At 41.3% G+C, this 13,278-nt stretch overlaps 1 protein-coding gene and 1 long non-coding RNA gene across 4 annotated transcripts in view; one reads left to right on the plus strand and one right to left on the minus strand.

Moving 5' to 3' along the window:
- Positions 1-5,961, plus strand: part of NWD2 (NACHT and WD repeat domain containing 2) — a 131,175-nt gene extending 125,214 nt beyond the window's left edge. For both annotated transcript variants that reach the window (XM_090035732.1, XM_090035733.1), the window contains one exon: positions 294-5,961. In XM_090035732.1, coding sequence (XP_089891858.1) covers positions 294-4,226 — 3,933 coding nt within the window. In that variant the 3' untranslated portion in view covers positions 4,227-5,961. The remainder of the gene's footprint in view (positions 1-293) is intronic.
- Positions 1-13,278, minus strand: part of LOC149870184 (uncharacterized) — a 60,902-nt gene that overhangs the window by 38,283 nt on the left and 9,341 nt on the right. The window lies entirely within an intron of this gene.

The following is a 13,278-nucleotide window of genomic DNA, read 5'->3' on the forward strand; positions in this document are numbered from 1 at the left end:
CATTATAGGAGCCTACGTCCTTTTGCAGAACTTGACTTCAGTGCTTTGGTAGTATGCCTTGGGTTAAAGATGACATATAATCTAGTATTTCATTTGGTCCATACAAATATTACCCTCTCTTAGAACCCCACTATTAAGAACATTTCCACTCAGAAATTGAAAAAAAGAATTTATGCTTTTGAAAAAAGTACTACTATTTCTTAAATTGTAATCAAAATACTATGTTCTGCTGTTGTCCTTCATTTGGCTATGTTACTTTAGACATTAATTAAAACTGTGCTTCTACATTATAGGCTTATATGTGGCTGCAGGAAGAGATGGGACCAGAATCTGACCCTGTGGTAATTACAAGATTTTTGGGATTCACAGAAATGAGTACAGATCTTAAGAATCTGCTTCAAAGTATTTGTGAACAGTTAGCAATTAACTATCGTTGCTTAGTACAAAGTTACCCCAAAAAGATACATGATCTTCGAGATTTGTTTATAAATCTCTTGAATGAATCGTCATTTCACAGACCCCTGGTTATAATATTTGATGCCCTAGAACAGCTTTCAGATAACGATGATGCTAGGAAGCTGTGGTGGCTCCCCATTCACCTTCCCCGTTCAGTACGGATAATCTTATCAACACTGCCGAACAAACATGGGATCCTGCAAAAACTGAGGTGCCTTATTCATGAAGATGACAACTATATTGAGTTGACTGCAAGAGATAGAAAGATGTGTAGCCAAGTGCTGAAACATCAGCTGTTACGAATTAAAAGAAAAGTAACATCAGGGCAACAAATTTATGTCAATGAAGCATTTTCAAAGTGCACATTGCCTATGTTTGTGAACTTAACCTTCAGAGAGGTCAGAAACTGGAGATCTCACAAAGATGTTGATGAGTCCTCCCTTCGTGTTACTGTTCATGAAAGCATAGAGCAGTTATTTTGCTCATTGGAAAGCAAGTGTGGACCAAAACTGTTGTCAAGAGCACTTGGCTACATCACAATGTCTAAATCTGGCCTAAGCGAAATGGAACTGGAAGATATTTTAGCTCTTGATAATAGCGTTATGGATGAACTAAATGAGATTATCAGGCAAAGTAACCCATTGAGGGTACCATACATATACATTGCAAGACTTAAGGAAGGCTTGCATGGCTACTTGATAGAAAGGCAAGTAAAAAATGTAACACTGCTAGTGTGGGCAAATAGGCACCTCTATCTTATTGCCCAAAAACTGTATCTCCACAATGAGGAAGATTTACATGAAATGCATACCAACATGGCAGAGTATTTCCTTGGAGTTTGGTCTGGTGGCCGAAGAAAATCCTTTTACAACAATGATCAATATTTAAATGGTTGCCTTAACAATGATAGAAACATGAATGATGAAGACAAGCACTGTATAGATCAGACTGCTTTTGACAGGCAGTCACCAGAACAGCCATGGGTTTTCCAGTGTAATACACTGGAGCCTGACATCTTTTTTGTCAATCACAGAAAAATGACAGAACTCATACATCACTTGACAAGATGCGGAAGAACAGATGATCTGCTATATGGTGTCATAATGAACTTCAGCTGGCTGTACACAATGATTAAAATAGGGCAGTTTGATAAAGCACTTTCTGATGTAGAATTGGCTTATAACTACTCACAAGAAAAGGAGCTGAAATTTCTAGCAAGCACTTTGCGCAGTATAAAGTTCAAAGTGACAAAATATCCAGGTTCGCTCTCTGCTGAATTGCAACAAAGGCTTCTTCCAGTTGTAAGCTCATTGCCTAAACTTAGACATCTCCTTTTAGAATGTGACAAAGATGGGCCTAAATACTGCTCTATTGTTCCTCTACATTCTTCTATGGATGTGACTTACAGCCCTGAACGATTGCCCTTGTCATCCAGTTGCATGCATGTCACTGAAATCTTGCCAACCTTTAATCCAAGTACAGTTATTGCTGCTCTAGAAAATGGCTCCATCAGCACATGGGATGTAGAGACTCGCCAACTATTAAGGCAAATTACAACTGCTCCATCTGTAATTTTAGGAATGAAACTTACTAGTGATGAAAAGTACCTTGTAGTGGCTACAACAAAGAACACACTTTTGATTTATGATAATCTAAATTCCTGTCTTTTGTCTGAAGTAGAAATTAAGGGATCAAAACATTGTGGAGTAGGGGGTGGTTCAAATTTTATAAATGGATTTACATTGTCCATTAATCATGCACTTGCTTGGCTGGAGGCCAGCAAAGATGTTACTGTAATAGACCTACTTTATGGATGGCCTCTTTATCACTTCCACTGCTGGTATGAAGTCACTTGTGTGCAGTGTTCTCCAGATGGAGTCTATGCTTTCTGTGGGCAGTATCTGAATACCACAACAATATTTCATTTAGGCAGTGGAGAGAAGCTGTCTACTGTAACCTCTGAATTTTCCAGTGGATTTGTGAAATTTCTTCTTGTTCTGGACACAGCTCAAGAAATGGTGATGGTGGACAATGAGGGTGGCCTTTCAGTTTGGAATACTGAGGAAATCACAAATCCCCAGCTGACAGATGATTTTGATTGTAGAAGAGAAGACAGTGAAGTTGTCAGCATTGAACTTTCTGAGGACCAAAGTGCAATTTTAGTATGTAAAGCACTCAGTATTGAACTTCTCAACACTAGTGTTTGGAAGGTGGCTGAAAAGTTCAGAGCAAAACACAACGAGCGCTTTATCTCTGCAGTGTTATCCAAAAATGGCAATTGTATAATTGCTTCCATGGAAAATACCTCAGCCATTTTTGTTTGGAGGAGAGACACAGGACAGTGCATGGCAAGCTTACAGGAAATCTCAGGAACCATAGTCAAACTAATTAAATCAAATCACCATAATATGCTGCTATCCTTATCCACTAGTGGTGTTCTTTCCATTTGGGATATAGATATCATAACTGCTATGTCCAACATTGACAAATCTGGCAAACCCATTCAGAGACTAATATTGCCTGCCAGAGGTGAGGTAATTTATACATTGGATGGATCAGAAGCTGTTCATAAGTGGAACTTTAGCACTGGATTCATTGAAGCTGTGTTCAAGCATGAAGGTATTGTTGAAAACTGTGTGCTGACCTCTTCTGGAGAAATTATGGTTACATCAGATGACAAATGTAGCCAGTATGTATGGCATGCTGTTAGTGGTGAAAATATCTTCCGCATTAATGGGCAGAGGATATCCCAGTTGATGATTACTCATAATGATCAGTTTGTTGTCTCACTCTGTGAACAAAATGCATCCAGAGTTTGGCGGCTGGCTACAGGACACAGAGTTTGTAATATTCTAGTTGCCTTACAGAATGCATTTATAACTAGTGCAAATACATTTGTAGTTGGAATGACAAAGAATAAAGTGTTGGCAGTAAGTCTCTGGACAGGAAGCATAACCAAGAAGTTTTGTTGTGATGATGGGACAACCATTGTTGATATTAAACTGATTCCAGACTGTCCAGATGTTGTTGTATTTATAACATCTACTGAAACCGTGAACATCTGGAGTCTAACAGAGGAAGTAATCTGCAGACGTGTACAACTGCCTAACAATTTCCTAAAAAATTTAGAAGACTTTGAAATATCCCCCAATGGGAAGGTAGGAATTATATCCCGTGGTGACGAGAACATCAACGTGCTCGATTTACAAAGTGGCAAACTTCGTGTAGTGCATGCCCCTGGCATTATCTGGCGGCAAAGGCTGTCTCGTGATGGCCGTTACCTCGTGTACATCTGTTTTCGTAGTGAAGATGATGACGATAATGGTGCAGTCTCTAGCTTAACTGTAATGAGACTTGCAGATGGTAAAAATATCGGTGCCTGTTCCCTTTACAAAAATCCAACTTTTCTTGCACTCTCTCAGAGGCATTTGAATATTATTGTAGGCTTTGATGATGGAAGCATAGGTACTTACACTGTAGTGGATCGAGTAGATGCCACACTGAAAATTAAAATTGCTACTTCAAATAGCCGTCAAATTTTCAACAACGCAACACAAGTGATTAGGCCTAAATGTCACAATTATAGCTTCAAAGCAACTGCAGACTGTATTTGGAGAGAGTCCACTGAGGTCTTTACAAGAGATAGCCCCATCACGGTGACAGACCCCGAAGCAAGTGAAGCAACACCAACCAAAAAACACAATTATTGCTATGACAGAGTGTGCTCAGCCATAGATTGCAGAACACACAATTTTGCTGCTGACAACTGATCATATGCTTGAGCTAGTTTATCTTAATACATAATATATGTGTATAGACTTGTCTTCTGTTTCAGAAATAAACAACAGTGCATTTCTTGAAAAACTAAAACAGCAGAGGGCCATTTTTAGCAACAGTTGTTCTAACATTTGTGTAAACAATAAATGCAAAGCAAATGTTTAATCAATGGGCTGCAGGGTTTTTAAAATTTTGGAATATAAGAGTTAGTCCAAGATTTCATCCAGGGCCTTGACTAAAAATTTCTAGCAATACTATTACAATTGTTAAACTACTACAGGTGTTAGAATATCTTATTTTGGAGTTGACAGTACTTTAACTAGACATAAGACTCCCCTTAATGGGAAGAGGAGGCAAAACTTTTTTATAGTCCAGGTAACCTGGGTGTGGACAAAGCTAAATCTACTACTGACCTTGGTTTATAAACCTACTTGCAAAAATGTTTTTCTGCTTGATGGTGCAATGACAAAATGTCATCTGCCAACCTGGAACACTTGATACATTCCATCATCATTTAAAAATAAATAGCTACTAATTTTTTTAATTGGGATTAACCTTTGGTTTGAAAGGAGTGGGAGCTAATGAGCAAACAAGTCAGCATATGATATTTATCAGATAAATCGGTCTTTATCTAAACGAACAAAAAATTACATGCAGGGATTTCTGGTTTCTGAATTCTGATAAAAAATATAAAAACTCCTTACAGTATTACCTAAGTCATAATAGAAGTTGAACACTGAAACTGTTGTTTTTATGTCTCTTTCACTGTGCTTATTAGTACTGGATAAACAGAATATATTTTCAAAGAGAAAGGGCATTATAGATAAACAGTCAGATACCTGTTCACTTCTCTTTATGTTAAACGGTTACTATTCTGCCAGTTACGTGAAATTTTGAAATATCTCATAAATCCCTGCGGTAGTCTTAAAAGAAAGCATTCAGACATGCCATACATTAATCTTGATAACATTTGCCTTACTATCATTCTTATTTTTTCCTGTGTTAAAACACAGATCAAATGACCAAATACTCTGGGACTAACAGAATATGCCTGCATACATGCTGAAATATTCCATATAACCTAAACGTTTTCCAAAGGTTCTTTACTGTTCCAATTTGTAATGGATTTCTTACTTCTACATACCCTTAATATGCTTCTTTATGTTTCACTTCCCACTTTACACCTATTCTGAGCCTTTTGTACAGTTTTATCAATTTCAGGACAGAAATTGTTAAATATTGTCAACTATTTTTAAGAGAAACACTCTCACCTCAGTAAAATAAATGGCTGTTAACACCTAAATGGTGTGAAGTCTTTCTCCCCTATACTTACCTTAAACATGGCATGTCCTTGAAAAACTTTTCAGAGGATTTCAGTAAAACAACATTTTCTTTTGTGGAAGTTAGAACTCCATGCCACAAAATTTCCAAGAAATGAATGCTAGCCTAGGGGTTTAATGTAGTGTGTGAATGTGCTATGTAAAAGCCAATATAGTATAATAAGTGACTTGAATGACTTTTCCTAACTTGTTTGCAACTAATAGATCATATTGAATGTTTTTATGTAAACTTTGTATTGTTGGGAAAATTACCCAATCAGAGAGTTATATTTTCATAAATGTTGAATTTAGTTAAAATTTTGTTACAGAGTTGTTAAATTAGAAATCTATTGCAGTCTTCAAACAATATACAGTCTTGTGTATGCATTGTTTGTATGAATAAACTAAGTAAACACACTAGTATGCATGCAGTTTTATCTTTAAAGAAAGTTCAAAATGGGGATTGAATTTTACATCAGTTGATGTAAATCAACAAAGCTCCAATGGAACATAAGGACATTACATGAAATATCAGCTATGAATTGGCTATCTGAATAACAGTAAATTTCACTCCTGACAAATACTAAGCTACTGAGCAGTTATAGGTTTATGGGGCCATATTCAAAATAAATAAGGGTATATACATGAGGGAGCTTAGGCACCTAACTCTCGCTTTAGATGCCTAAGTCTAAAGCTCAGGCACTCTTGGGGCCCTAGCATTCACAAAGTCCTATTCAGATGCTGTCTGTCCATTAGAACAGTAGACTTCCTCAACTTTTACAGACTCAAGGCACCCTTGCAAAATGCCAGCTCTTAGGACTCCTATACACATGCATGGAGCCTGGAAATCCACCATGTCAAAGCAGTCTGCTAGAGTGTAAAAACTGGCGTGCTACAGCAGCCTTCCTTGTCATGTGCATCAGCATCACCGTGCGTCTCTGTGCTGAAAAAAAATGGCAGCGGCAGTGTGCTTTGAAATAAAAAGTGTTCAATGAGCTTTAGTTCAAAGTGCCCTACTGCCATTTTTTCAGCACAGGGATACATCGTGACGCTGATACATGTGATTAAAAGCACCAAGCACCATTTCCCACAGTACATGTAAAAATGCCCTTAGACAGAGGTGACACGTAGGGGGTACAAGGGGGTGCTTGTGCACCCCCGAGAGTGCCAGTGTACTCCCTGTCAGGCCATGCTCCCTGTTTAGCCAGCAGGCAGTGGGGCAGGCTGAAGCACCAGTGCCCCCCCTGCGAGCGCCAGCCAGGGAGCAGGGCTGCCAGCAAAAGTGGTCACAGGGGTTCCAGAAGGGGCATAGCTGCTTTTACAGTGAGATCGGCCGCCAGGAGACTCCTCCACCCCCACCGCCGGTCAGTGGGATCGGTCACCAGGGGACCTCCCCAGTCAGTGGGATCGGCTGCTGACTGGTGTCGGGGGGGGCATGTGCCTCCCCTGAGTCAAGAGGCATCAGACACCTGTGCTCTTAGGTTTCACCCTTTTTTTCAGTGTAGAAAAATAAAGCAATTATTCTGTTGCAGAGAACAATTGCTGCACTGCTGTGACATCTTGGCTGAGAATCACTGCATTAAAAATACCTGAAGGATAGATATAATAAATGATATAATGTACCTAACAGGTAGGTACTATAAGTGTTCAGCCACAGTCCTGAACAGGGCGCTACCTAAGCTAGAAATCACCAAGAACATGGATGTCTTTGAAATCCCACCTCTCTGAAGTTTAGGCATCTCATTCAGGTCTGCAGCACTGAAAAGTAGCTATCTATTTTCACCCTCCTCACCCAGGCTTGCTGCCTGGCCCCTTCCATGTGCCCTCCTGCTGCCTATCCCTCTGTGTCTGTGCCTACTCCCTATTCCTCTGCCCTGGGCAGAGCTGGGAGGAGGGAAGTGTGCTGAATGCAGGAGAAAAGTGGTAGGAAACAAAGTCTTACCTGCTACAGCACAGTCCAGGGATTTGAGGCCCTCACTGCAGGGAGGAGGCAGAGGCCTTTCCTCAGCCTCAACACCCCAACCTCCCCCGTGGGAGACTACTAGAACAGGTATGAAGTTAACCTTCTCAAAGCTGCTGCTAAATGGTATGTGGAATGAGACTATATGTGGAATGAGAGAAAGGGGTAAGGGAGCAGTGGGAGGGGTCTTGCTCCTTGCTCTCCACCACTGCTTTCCCCACCACAGCCCTGAAGGGGAACAAATTTAAGAGAACCTTCCACTAATTAGGTTCCATACATGGAATATCATAACACATTTATATGTTTCCATGCATTGAATCTAACTACTGGGGAGGTCATGTTATTGGCCAAAATAATGTATCTGCTTCTACCCAACCTAATGGTCTTACTAAGTATGCTATGAAGAAGTCTCACATAATGGAGAATTCTCCCCAAGAAAATTAATTTAGGCTTCAGCTGAAAAATATAGTTATGGGAAATTAGGGAAATTGGACTCAAATTTGAAAGTGGAGTCTTTCAGTAAAAAGTGGAAGCTAAGCACATGTGAATTTAGAATTTTAGAATGGGGTGCCAACGTGAAACAACACATTTTCTGCAGTTAAAAATAAACTAGATGCTTTACTAATACGCTAGGGGCCTAAGGCTGAATTATTCAGTTTAAGATTCAAGCAAAAACAAACATAACTTCATTGATGTAAGTTCAAAACAAGGGCTGTGCAACAGGAGCACCTAACCAACAATAGAATTGCAGAACAAAGGATAGATTGATTGGTGGAACCTCAAGACCATTTAAAAGAAGCGTGGGTCATTAACACCTATGGAAGGAAGAGTTTAGGAGAACCAGACAGATTACAATGAGCCATGAAAGCAATTGACTTGACGCCATCAGCACTGCCCAACTAGAAATACTGCCACAACCAGGCAGGTGATTTTAAACTTTGGGTAAAGAAGGAATGAAAGCAGGGTGCAAGTGCACCCCACCTGGATCTAACCCTGAAGCCATGCCCGAGTCATCCAGAGAAAGTTGTATGCCTTCTACACAATGTTTTCTATGGGACAGTCTGAATAGAGAAGTAGTCTACTGAGCCAACTTGTAGAAACATAAAACTTGGAAGGATTGCAAACACTATAGATGGGATAATTAGGGTAATTTTAGGTGGCTTCTGGAGTTCTTAACCCCTGGATTGGCTGCATATTAGCTCCTTTATGTGACTTAAACCCTTTGTTGTATGGCTTAAAGCGCTCAAAGTTATGCCACTTCAGGGCAGGATTCTCTCTAATCCACATAACTGCGCTCTTGTTTGATTAAGGTGTGGCCACTCCCCACAGTTATTCTGTCCAACTTGAAGTCTTCCAGTATGCCGGGATGCTCCAGGGCTATAGCATGGGCTTTGCCTGGCAGGAGCAGCAAGTCAGTGCTCTCTATGGAAGAGTCTGCCCAGCTGGAGCAGTGAGCTGGTCCAGGCAGCAGTCCCCTGGACACACTGGGCAGAGCAAGTACTGCAGGCCCTGGAGCTCCCAGGGGCCACAATGCTTCCCGCCACTGCCCAGACTAGCACTCACCGCACCTGCTGGGCTGAGCCAGTGCCATAGCCCTGGAGCGCCCAGTAGCCACAGTTCCTCTTGTCTCCCCCATTAACAGTGCGTGCCCCCGGCAGCTGGGAGGGCACGGCTCTGCTGGTGGTGGCAGGAGCACAGCAGTGGCAGTGGGAGCATGGCAGCAGTGAGCTCCCACAGACACCACTGGCACATTCAGCAGTGGCAGGGAGGGGAGGTGGAAAGCATCAACTGAGGGTCAGTGACCACCTGCAGGCACCACTGGTGGCAGTGGCCAGTGGGGATTGCTGACCACCCACAGATGCCATCAGTGGCAGGGTAGTAAGCAGCAACTGCCCACAAGTGCTGGGCAGGAGGTGCACTGCCATGCTCAGGGTGTGCACCCCCTACACGTTGCCCTGGTCCCACCACCCCACATCCAGCATGCCTCCCAGCCACAGGTGCAGCATCAGGTCCTGAGGTTGGTTGGGATGCTTCAACCACCTTTTACCCCACAGATTGAAAACGGCTCACATTTAGAAGGCTCAAAGAGTTTTTAATCACAAAAAAACACAAGGAACATTATGGGAACATTATGGGTTGCTGCCTCTGCCTCAGAACATGCGTAGCTCCTAATCCTGCCCCTGCTCGCCAAGCCCTTAACATTCAAAAGGAACTTGATTAACTGGAGAACTGTTATAGACAACAAAATGAAATTCAGCAAGGACCAATGCAGATGCTACACAAAGAAAAGGCAGATGCAAAAGACAGAACAGGGAATTACTGGCTTGGCAGTACTACATACAGAGGACATAGGGGTTATGGTAGATTTCAAACTCAGCATGAGTCAGGAATAAAACCTCACAATAATATTTGGGATTTCATCAATAGAAGCATTGCAGGCAAGGCACACAAGGTGATAGTTCCACTTGGTGTTGATTAGGCCTCTCCTGGAGAACTTGTCCTAAGAAGAATTTAGACAAAATAGAGAAGATCCAGAGGTGAACAACAAAGATGCTGAAGGGATTGATATGCAAGCGATGTGAAACAAAAAGTTGAAGGTATTAGGTATGTTTAGCTAAGAGAAAAGATTAAAGGGAGGCATCATGGCAGTTTTCAAATATTTGAAAGACTGCCATAAAGAAGATGAAGAAAACAGTTATCATAAGCTATGCAGGGTAAGACAAGAGGCAATGGGTTTAAAATACAGAATGATTTAGATTATATCTCAGGAAAGAAAATTCCTAACTGGAAGTGTAATAATTCAGTGGAAGGAATTGCCTATAGAATTGGGAGGCCTCCAAAAGAGGCTGGACAGGAAATGAAGCTTACTCTCTGCACAACGAAAAGCTGGTATTATTCTTGTTTTGAGATGCTAGATTATGATTTGCTGAAACATGGAAGGAATCACAACCCCCTCACTCTCACTGAAAGTAATTGTATGCTAAAATATGAGACACCCTGGTGATTGAGAAACTATCCCATCAGGTTAGTTTATTACAAAAGAGATAATAGAGGGATAGGCAGGAAAGGTTCTTTGAAAAGATGTGGTATATTTTATTAGACCAACTGAGTTGTTGGAAAAAAGTTTTTGGCAAGCTTTCAGGTGCAGTCACCCTTCTTCAGGCATAAGGAATCTCTACTGGTCTGAGACTCCAAGGAATGAGAGAAGCTAAAGGTGTGGTAGGCTGTCAGCGAGAATGTAAATAAGTAAACATTAGAAAGACAAAAGGTAAGGCAGAGAAGGAGGGAGGAAAAAGAAAAAAACCCAGCAATAGAGAAATAGAAATTCAGAAATAGAGATTCTGTCCCTGACCTACACAAAATCACAGCCAATAAGCCAGTCAGTCCCTGGCCAGATTCTTTGCTCATTAATGAATATTTATTTATGTATATATTCATTATATTGATAGTACAGACATGGTAAGTGATAAGAACTGGTGCATATGATTTCCTTTGTAAAACTGGCATAACACAAATATCATCCAAGTCCTCTATATTGCTCCTGCAATTAAGTTTTGTTTCTATAGGTGTCTTTAAAAAACATCAAGAAGAGGCTGCTAGGCATGTATCTAGGGATGTTTATGAACAGTCAAGTCTGCAGCTCCTCAGGGGAGTGGTCTAGATGACCACTGAGGTTCTTTCCAGCCTTATGAGTCTATGGAGTCTCCAGTAACAGACATTAGCCCACCAGCAGGAGACAGTCAATAGCACTGCAGGGACTGCTCTAATTTGCAATAGTGACCGATTTGAACTCAGAGAAGACTAAGACACAAAGGGAATGTCTACATGAGATATTAACTGGACAGGAGACAAATTAACTCTGCTGTAAACATCTTGGCATCCAGACATGTGGCCCATTTATGCAACAAGAAACTAATAAACTCCACAACTTGTAAATACAGTTACTATCCTGCTGCAGTTTTTAAGTCCACAGCACCACATGTGTAGACATTGACGCGGCTGACTGAGGCACAAGGGTGCTTCACTGTGGGGCTGCCTGCCAGCTAGCCTCACACTTCTTCTTTTGTATGACATTTTAGGATTACAGCATTCATAGATTAGTATCTGAATTTGATAACCATTCAACTGCTTCAGGGGTAGCTGTGTTGAATTAAAAAATCGTGGTTCGTTTCTCGGGAGGTGGAAAAAAACTTTCAGCTACAGACACACTTTATTAGCAACACAAAAGATATATATTTGCAAATAGGGTCAGAGGGAGAAGACAAAAGATCAAATCCCTCTGCCCCCGAGCACAATCATTAGCAGGCTTTTATCCCCCCTCTCCTGACCACGTGTGTAGAAGGAGGAATTTTTACAACTCATTTCCGGTTCATACAAACATATATGTAAACATGTCGCTTCATACGTCCCATGTGCATTATAATTAACTACTTAAGTATGCGGGGCGGGTAGGCTTAATATGCATTAGGCTATCACGCGTGCGTAGATGGGACCCAAGGTTACTCAAGGTTCAACCTGAAGGCAAAAATGGCATTTGCTCTTATCTTAGCCTAGGAATGTGGGGTCATGAAAGAAAGTGTGATTTAGTGTAACAAAGAGATAGTAAATTTGCAGGACAGAGAGGGAGTGATACCTTAGTACAAAGGGCTTTTGGTGGTTTTTCCCATCAATTTCCAACCCCCCCCTTCCCTCTCCCATTAAGGAGACAAGGAGGGGTAGCAGCTGTGTTTTTTTTTTTTCCTAAATCTGCTATTGATAATGCATTTTTAATAATATTTCTAACAGCTGCATGAATTGATTTTACATCACCATTAAAAGATTTAACTGGGTAATTGTTCACAATGTGTTGTACTGTCTGAAAAATTGCACCACAACCCGGGCTGTCTTTGATTCTTCATTTATAGAGTAGGTGTCCACATTTTGTACAAAGCGTCCAGATGTGATTTAGGGAGGACCAAATCTTTCTCAGCAGGTCAAATCCTGGCTGGGGAATTGTAGGGTCACTGACTATGTATTTCTGCAATAAGTCGGTATTTGCCCAGGCTTCCTTTGTGCTGCAGCCAGGCCTTCCACAGCATGGCTCATTGTGCTGTGGTCTCTAGTGCACATTCAAACAGCGTGCCCGAAAGCAATAAACTCTGGCATAATATGTACCAGAGTTTATTGCTGCATACTAACAGCACAAGTAGACATGGCAAGAGCTGGCTTAAAGCATAGAACTGCAACCCTTACACTAGATTGTAAACTCTTTAGAGAAGGGCTCATGCCATTTTATATATTTGTGTAATACATCATACAATCCTTTAGACACTACTAAAGTAAACATAAAGTAACACTTAAGGGTGGGGGAGGTGTTTATGTGGGAAAGATGGTCCCTACCATTCTGGCCATAAGTCTGCACATGTAAAGCTGAGGCCTTGTATCTGAGCAAAATATGTAAAACCCTCAGGCCTGATTGGCTAGAGGGAACAAAGGCTTTTCAGGCACATTGGTTAGGAGAAAGACTGGAGTGTGGCACTGCCTCACTGGACAAGGCCAGGGAGCTGTCATGCAAAGGGATATAAGGTCAGCTAGGCTGGTTTGGGTGAGAGAAGCTGCTAGGGGCTGCCAAAGAGTGAAGTCTCCTCCAAGGGAGAAGCAATCTGCATATAGCAAAAGGGGAAACAGGTAGAGGAGAATTGTCCCAGGGTCTGGGAACTCCTCTCTCCTCCTTTTCTTCCCCCTTTTCTAAAGATAACAGGGATTAATACCCGGGCAGAGGGTATT

The sequence above is a fragment of the Crocodylus siamensis genome, chromosome 2 (genome assembly GCF_052110815.1).
Source record: "Crocodylus siamensis isolate JL-2025a chromosome 2, ASM5211081v1, whole genome shotgun sequence".
Lineage (NCBI taxonomy): Eukaryota > Metazoa > Chordata > Crocodylia > Crocodylidae > Crocodylus > Crocodylus siamensis.